At 52.9% G+C, this 7,679-nt stretch overlaps 1 protein-coding gene across 1 annotated transcript in view; it reads right to left on the bottom strand.

The window, feature by feature from the left end:
• Window positions 1–7,679, bottom strand: part of LOC130382983 (laminin subunit alpha-5-like) — a 51,219-nt gene that overhangs the window by 1,410 nt on the left and 42,130 nt on the right. The window contains exons 24-38 of the mRNA XM_056590993.1: window positions 7,463–7,628; window positions 7,060–7,197; window positions 6,642–6,790; window positions 6,164–6,296; window positions 5,607–5,750; window positions 4,967–5,097; window positions 4,367–4,537; window positions 3,754–3,880; window positions 3,170–3,327; window positions 2,704–2,893; window positions 1,710–1,847; window positions 1,435–1,594; window positions 1,127–1,254; window positions 644–737; window positions 65–184 (exon numbers count right to left, since the gene is read on the bottom strand). Coding sequence (XP_056446968.1) covers window positions 65–184; window positions 644–737; window positions 1,127–1,254; window positions 1,435–1,594; window positions 1,710–1,847; window positions 2,704–2,893; window positions 3,170–3,327; window positions 3,754–3,880; window positions 4,367–4,537; window positions 4,967–5,097; window positions 5,607–5,750; window positions 6,164–6,296; window positions 6,642–6,790; window positions 7,060–7,197; window positions 7,463–7,628 — 2,147 coding nt within the window. The remainder of the gene's footprint in view (window positions 1–64; window positions 185–643; window positions 738–1,126; window positions 1,255–1,434; window positions 1,595–1,709; window positions 1,848–2,703; window positions 2,894–3,169; window positions 3,328–3,753; window positions 3,881–4,366; window positions 4,538–4,966; window positions 5,098–5,606; window positions 5,751–6,163; window positions 6,297–6,641; window positions 6,791–7,059; window positions 7,198–7,462; window positions 7,629–7,679) is intronic.

Raw genomic sequence — 7,679 nt, 5'->3', positions numbered from 1 at the left:
TCTCAATACGATTAAAATCATCTTCAGACAAAAAAAATTATGTGTGTGTGTGTAGTGGTCTTACCAGATGCGCCCCCAAGGTACAGGGTGAGTTTGCCCCCTGCTGAGCGACTGGCTTTGGGCCCGATGCTACTTTGACTGACTCCGTCCACCTGGATCTGCAGAACGCTGCTTCTCTTCATCACTATAACACACACAGGAAGTTAGTCTTCATCACTGTAACAACACACAGGAAGTTAGTCTTCATCACTGTAACAACACACAGGAAGTTAGTCTTCATCACTGTAACAACACACAGGAAGTTAAGTCTTCATCACTACAACAGCACACAGGAAGTTAGTCTTTATCACTACAATACACACAGGAATTGAGTCTTCATCACTAATACACACAGAGGAAGTTAGTCTTCATCACTGTAACAACACACAGGAAGTTAGTCTTCATCACTACGACGAACACAAGATCACGTGCATGACCCCTGGTCTCCCTTTATGGTATAAAGACTACAGGTAGATTCCCCTGTATAGACAGTTGAGCTCAACTGTATAGACAGGCTGATTCACCTGTATGGACAGGTGAGCTCACCTGTAGGGACAGGTCGATTCACCTGTAGAAACAGGTATATTTCCCAATGAGGACTCACCGCTCAAGGTGTGCCAGTGTCCGTCACAGATTGACACTTCTGGAGTGAGGGGGGTGGAGAACACTCCACTACCACTGTTTAATGTCACGGTCACCTACACACACACACACACACACACACATTAAACACATTAAATACACACCTGAACCGATTAAACGCATGAAATACACCCCACAGTTTTGAGGTTAGTTGAACAGTCCAAATCCCTTTTCGACCATGATTGCACACCACTTAATAATTGCTTAACAGATTTTTATTCAGGATGGAAATATTATAGTGAATGGAAACATGTAGCTTAGCTTATACTGCCTCTACATCTATGTTCCAACCTTCAAATGCTGGCCTATAGGATGGGGCTTTGCTCCAACAGTGGGGGGGGCCCTAGCCAAAAGGGTGTGGGCTTGCTTCAAAAGTGGGCGGTGTAGGCGGTGTTAGTGTGCAGGTGGAACGGGGGGGGGGGGGGGGGGGGTAGTGGTCTCTCACCTCTCCCTGGTTCAGCACCACGTTGAAGAAGTGCTCTGACGTCCCAGCATGCAACAGCAGCCCAGAGTCCGAGCGAGCCCTGATCTCCAGCCGGACCTCAAAGTCCTTGCCCAGGACCACCGAGTCGTCTGGAAGGGAGAGAGAGGAGCGTTAGAGAGGAGAGGAGACGAGGGAGGAGGAGGAGGGTTAGAGAGGAGAGGAGACGAGGAGACGAGGGAGGACGAGGGTTAGAGAGGCAGGAGAGCAGAGGAGGGAGGAGAGGAGGAGAGGAGGAGAGGTGGAGAGTGGATACTAAGCAGAGATGTCACCTATGGCGATGTGTCCTCCCTCTCTGGAGAAGTAGGCCCCAGGGTGCAGCAGGCTGAGGAAGCAGGGTGCTGCCCCCTGGCTGTGGGAGGGGCTCCCCGCAGGCACCTCGTTCAGCTTCAGCCCTCGAACACAGCCCACCATCCCTCCGGCTCCAGGGGCCTTCAGGGGCCACAGACCCTCAGTCATTATGGCAGCACCACACACTGCATTCAGGAACATACTGTTCCTATACTAGGAGTCATTACGGATCAGAGTAGAAGAAGAGAGGTCTCACCAGCAGGGCGAGAGGGGCCCCTCCGACGTACAGGGGCCCAGAGAGCCGGAACTTGTCCCCTCCTGGAAGCTTCTTGGACAGCGCGTTGATCCCATCCACCACCAGGCTGATCTTATCTCCATCACGCTTTATGAAGACCTGAGGGGGTTTAGGAAGACATGAGGGGGTTAATAAAGACATACAGGGATTTATAGAGACCTGAGGGGGTTTATAGAGACATGGTGGGGTTTATAGAGACATGGGGGGGGTTATAGAGACATGAGGTGGTTTATAGAGACATGATGTTGTTCAGAGACATGAGGGGGTTTAGAAAGACCTGAGGTTGTTTATAGAGACATGAGGGGGTTTAGAAAGACCGAAGGTGGTTTATAGACCCATGATGTGGTTTATAGAGACCTGAGGGGCTTTATAGAGACCTGAGGTGGTTTATAGAGACATGATGTTGTTCAGAGACATGAGGGGGTTTAGAAAGACCTGAGGTTGTTTATAGAGACATGAGGGGGTTTAGAAAGACCGAAGGTGGTTTATAGACACATGATGTGGTTTATAGAGACCTGAGGGGCTTTATAGAGACCTGAGGTGGTTTAGAGAGACATGAGGTGGTTTATAGAGACATGAGGTGGTTTATAGAGACATGAGGGGGTTTATAGAGACATGAGGGGGTTTATAGAGACATGAGGGGGTTTATAGAGACATGAGGTGGTTTATAGAGACATGAGGGGGTTTATAGAGACATGAGGGGGTTTATAGAGACATGAGGTGGTTTATAGAGACATGAGGTGGTTTATAGAGACATGAGGGGGTTGAGAAAGACCTGAGGTGGTTTATAGAGACATGAGGGGGTTTATAGAGACCTGAGGTGGTTTAGAGAGACATGAGGGGGTTTATAGAGACATGAGGGGGTTGAGAAAGACCTGAGCTGGTTTATAGAGACATGGGGTGGTTATGAAGACTTAAAGACACAAATACACACATACACACACACTGAGCTCACCGTGTGCCACTGGTTGTCGCTGTACTTCCTGCGGCTGCGGAGGCTGGCCTTCCGCTTGCCTCCCTCCACCAATAGGACCAGGTGTCCCTCTGACACCCTCAGTGACATCACAGCCCCGCCCCCCTGCTGGGTAGTGCGGAGAACGAGGCCTTCGGACGAGTTGATCCTCACGCCCAGAGAGATGTGGGGACTAGAGAGAGAGAGATATAACGTTTTAGAGAATATTTGTTCGAACAAAAGAGAGAATTGGTCATTTCTAGATATACACAAAACATAACAGAAGAAGACAGAGAGAGAGAGAGAGAGAGAGAGAGAGAGAGAGAGAGAGAGAGAGAGAGAGAGAGAGAGAGAGAGAGAGAGAGAGAGAGAGAGAGAGAGAGAGAGAGAGAGAGAGAGAGAGAAAGAGAGAGAGAGAGACAACCAAACAATAAGACCGAGAGAGGCATGGCGAGCGAGAGACACCCACCTCTTGCTGAACTCGCGCGGCAGGTTGTCGTGTCTCTGGTGGCTGTGGGCGGAGCCACTGAAGTGAGTGGCTCCAGTCTCCGGGGGCGACGGCTCCCCCTGGCAGGACTCCCTGGTACTGCGGCTCCGAGAGCCTGCTGGCTTCTTGTTCTTACCCTGCTGGGGGGAGAGAGGAGGAGGAGAAATACCACAAAGAGGCAATAATGACCACAGCGTAATGAATAACATTGTATGTGTGTGACCAGGGATGTGTGTGTGTGTGTGTGTGTGTGCAGGTGTGTGTGTGTATGCAGGTGTGTGTGTGTGTGTGTGTGTATGCGTGTGTGTGTGTGTGTGTGTGTGTGTGTATGCAGGTGTGTGTGTGTGTGTGTGTGTATGCAGGTGTGTGTGTGTGTGTGTGTGTGTGTATGCAGGTGTGTGTGTGTGTGTGTGTGTGTGTGTGTGTGTGTGTGTGTGTGTGTGTGTGTGTGTGTGTGTGTGTGTGTGTGTGTGTGTGTGTGTGTGTGTGCGCGCGCGCGTGCGTGCGTGCGTGCGTGCGTGCGTGCGTGCGTGCGTGCGTGCGTGCGTGCGTGCGTGCGTGCGTACCTTGTTCCTTGCTTTGGGGGCAGCAGCCACGATGGACTGCGGCCTCTGGGCTGCGGGGCAGTCCAGAGGAACGTTGACGTTCTCCTTCACCTTCAGCATGTTCTGCACGCTCTGGGACGCCGACATACTGAGAACCCACAAGACCCCCGTCAGTACTGAGCCCCCCTGTACACCAGAGACCAGGTGACACTAGGCCAGACCAGGTGACACTAGGCCAGACCAGGTGACACTAGGCCAGACCAGGTGACACTAGGCCAGACCAGGTGACAAGAGGCCAGACCACTGGACGACAGGTGAGACCAGGAAGACAAGGTGGCACCAGGTGAGACCGGGAAGACCAGGTGGCACCAGGAAGACCAGGTGTGACACCAGGTGACACAAAGTGTGACCAGGTGACGCCAGGCAAGACAAGGTGACACCAGGTGAGACCAGGTGTGACACCAGCTGAAACCAGGTGACACCTGGCAAGACCAGTGGCACCAGGCCTGACCAGTTGACTCCAGGCCTGACCAGTTGACTCCAGGCCTGACCAGTCGACTCCAGGCCTGGCCAGTGGACACTAGATGAGACCATGTGACACCAGGTGAGGCAGTGGAAGGCCAGGAGGCGGTACCTCTTGATGAACAGGTTGCTGATGCAGCCCGTCAGGTTGCCGGTGGACCGGTCGGGCGTTCCCCCGAGGTAGAAGCTGCCGGACGTCGCCGCGGAGACCGACGGCCCGTTGCCCGCCGCACGGCCTCCGTCGCCCGCCTTCACCAGAGAATCGTCCACATACAGGCGCATCCTGACACGCAGACAGACATACGGGCGGACACACCGACAGACAGGTACCAGAGACAGAGAGAGCCGACAGACAGGTAGCAGAGACACACCAGCAGAGACACAGACAGACAGGTAGCGGGGAGACAGACAGGTGGACAGAGAGACAGACAGGCAGAGAAAGAAGTCAGTCACTGGGATTTTTAAGGGGAGTGAACGCTGCTACAGTGAAGCGCAATCAGAGGAACGGTTGCAGTTTGATGCCTTGCTCAAAGGAAACCAAAAGGAGACAATGAGAGTTGAGTCAGACGGTATGTTTACAACACATGTATCCAATGTGAACACACACTGCGGACATTGGGGATCAAACCCAGACCCTTTTGACGCCCGCACCCCTGGCCGGTATGGCTCTTGATACAGTGGCGCTGCAGATAGTAGAGTAGGTCAGACCTACCCGTTGCTGTTGCTGTACAGAGCCACGTAGTGACTGTTGTTGTCGTTCAGGGCCGTCTGGGACCTGACCTCGCTGTTCCCCGCCCTCACTACCACGTGACCTTTATCCAGGAACACCTGGCACACCCCGTCCTGCAGGGCGCACGCACACACACACACACACACACACACACACACACACACACACACACAAATGCACACACACACACACACACACAACCCGGGTTACAGAGGGAGAGGGTGCACACACACAGTAGACAAGAGTAGAGTATAGTATGGTAGAGTAGAATAGAGTAGAATAGATTAAGGTAGAGTAGACCAGACCAGCCCACAATCCAGTACTGTAGACCAGAGTACAGTATAGTAGAGTAGAGTACAGTATGATACAATAGAGTACATCATAATAGACCACAGTAGAGTAGAGTAGAGTTTAGTAGAGTAGAGTAGAGTAAGGTAGAGTAGAGTAGGATACAGTAGAATAGACAAGAGTAGGGTAGAAAAAAGTATCTAGAGTAGAGTTGGATACAGCCGAGTAAGTAATAGAGTAATACAGTAGAGTACAACAGAGTAGAATATAAACCAGTACAATAGAGTGGGATACAGTAGAGTAAGGTACGTGGTGTGACGGCAGCGCCCCCTACCTTGGCCTGGTGGTACAGCATGAGTCCGGCCTTCTGCTCGGTGCGGAAGCCGAAGCCGGCGTAGAAGTTGTCCCTGAGGCCCGGGATGTCGCTGTGGTCGATGTCCAGGTAGCTCTGGCCTGAGAAGTGGGCCTCGCGGGCCACCTGCTCACACACACACACACACACACACACACACACACACACACACACACACACACACACACACACACACACACACACACACACACACACACACACACACACACACACAGAGCCTTCAACACAAACACCTGGGGGGGGGGGGGTGTGTCAGTGTGTATATGTGTATGATGGGAAAGGTGCATTGTGGGTACCAGTGTGTGTGTGTGTGTGTGTGTGTGTGTGTGTGTGTGTGTGTGTGGGGGAGGAGAGGTGCATTGTGGGTCTGTGTGTGTGTGGGGGAGGAGAGGAGAGGTGCATTGTGTGTGTGTGTGTGTGTGTGTGTGTGTGTGTGTGTGTGTGTGTGTGTGTGTGTGTGTGTGTGTGTGTGTGTGTGTGTGTGTGTGTGTGTGTGAGGAGAGGTGCATTGTGGGTACCAGGAGGTCGTTGTTGCAGCCGAAGCTGACTCCAGAGCTCTTCATCCTCTTCAGGTCGATGTGAGAGGTCATGGCCTTCAGGCTCCTGAAGCAGCCCTTCAGAGAGCCCTGCACCGGGAACAGAGCCCGCAGCCTGGGAGAGAGAGACACACACGGAGAGGGAGGGAGGGACGGAGAGAGAGAGAGAGAGAGAGAGAGAGAGAGAGAGAGAGAGAGAGAGAGAGAGAGAGAGAGAGAGAGAGAGAGAGAGAGAGAGAGAGAGAGAGAGAGAGATGGATTGTTACTGTTATGCAGTTCATCACATTACAATACTGTATGTATTTGTGTGTGTGTTCGGTGTGTGTGTGTGTGTGTGTGTGTGTGTGTGTGTGTGTCTGTGTGTGTGTGTGTGTGTGTGTGTGTGTGTGTGTGTGTGTGTGTGTGTGTGTGTGTGTGTGTGTGTGTGTGTGTGTGTGTGGGTGTGTGTGTGTGCGCGTACACCGGGGGCATGCTGTCCTTGGGGACCCCCCCAAGGTAGTAGCTGTTGCCGAAGGGGGGGATCGTCTCGGGGAACACGGTGAGGAACAGCACGTTCTTGCCTTTCCTCACTACCACCTTCTTGCTCGATCGCAGGATGAGGATCTCCAGCTACACACGGTGGACAGACAGATGGGTGGTCAGACAGACGGGTAGAGAGACTGACGGGTAGACAGATGGGTGGTCAGACAGACAGGTGGTCAGACAGACGGGTGGTCAGCGGACAGGTGGTCAGACAGACGGGTAGGCAGATGGGTGGTCAGACAGACAGGTGGTCAGACAGACGGGCGGTCAGACAGGTAGAGAGACTGACAGCTAAACAGACAGGTGAACAGTCAGGTGGACAGACAGGTGGACAGACAGACAGGTGTGCCACCCACAGGCTTGGGCTCTGCGTCGCTGATCTTCATGTGGGGGGAGGACGGCTCTTTGGGGTCAACCTCCACCAGTGTACCGTTGAAGTTGTAGAAGACCCTCAACCGGCCCGCCAGCACCGCCAGACACAGGAAGTTACCCTTCTGAGGGGGGAGGGAGAAGGAGAGAGAGGGAGGGGGGGGGGGAGAGAGAGAGAGAGAGAGAGAGACAGAGAGACAGAGAGACAGAGAGACAGAGAGACAGAGAGAGTAATGTAATGTCTTCACTAAACATGGTAAATAGTTATTTTCTTGACATATTGTTTAGTTAGATGTATTGTCTTTTGAAGTGCAACATGGACCAAAGGGATTGAAGACAGTGGGGTCATTCCAATGGGTTCGACCCCTGACCCCTGACCCTGAAGCCCACCTCGTTGTGCAGCATCAGCAGGATGCCGTTGTGCGACAGCAGCTTGACTTCCAGTTCGTAGCGCTGAATGGGGGCCAAGTTCTCTTTGAACACCACCTCAGCGTAGCCCGAGCCGTCGAAGTACGCCGCGTCGTTCACCCACTGCTGGGTCAGGACCACCTTGGACCTGGAACACACCGGACCAGGGTCAGCCGGGACCAGGACCAACCAAAGAGAG

The sequence above is a fragment of the Gadus chalcogrammus genome, chromosome 1, assembly GCF_026213295.1.
Source record: "Gadus chalcogrammus isolate NIFS_2021 chromosome 1, NIFS_Gcha_1.0, whole genome shotgun sequence".
Taxonomy (NCBI): domain Eukaryota; kingdom Metazoa; phylum Chordata; class Actinopteri; order Gadiformes; family Gadidae; genus Gadus; species Gadus chalcogrammus.
The sequence above is the reverse complement of the archived record's forward strand: the minus strand, read 5'-3'. Positions and strand labels throughout refer to the sequence as shown.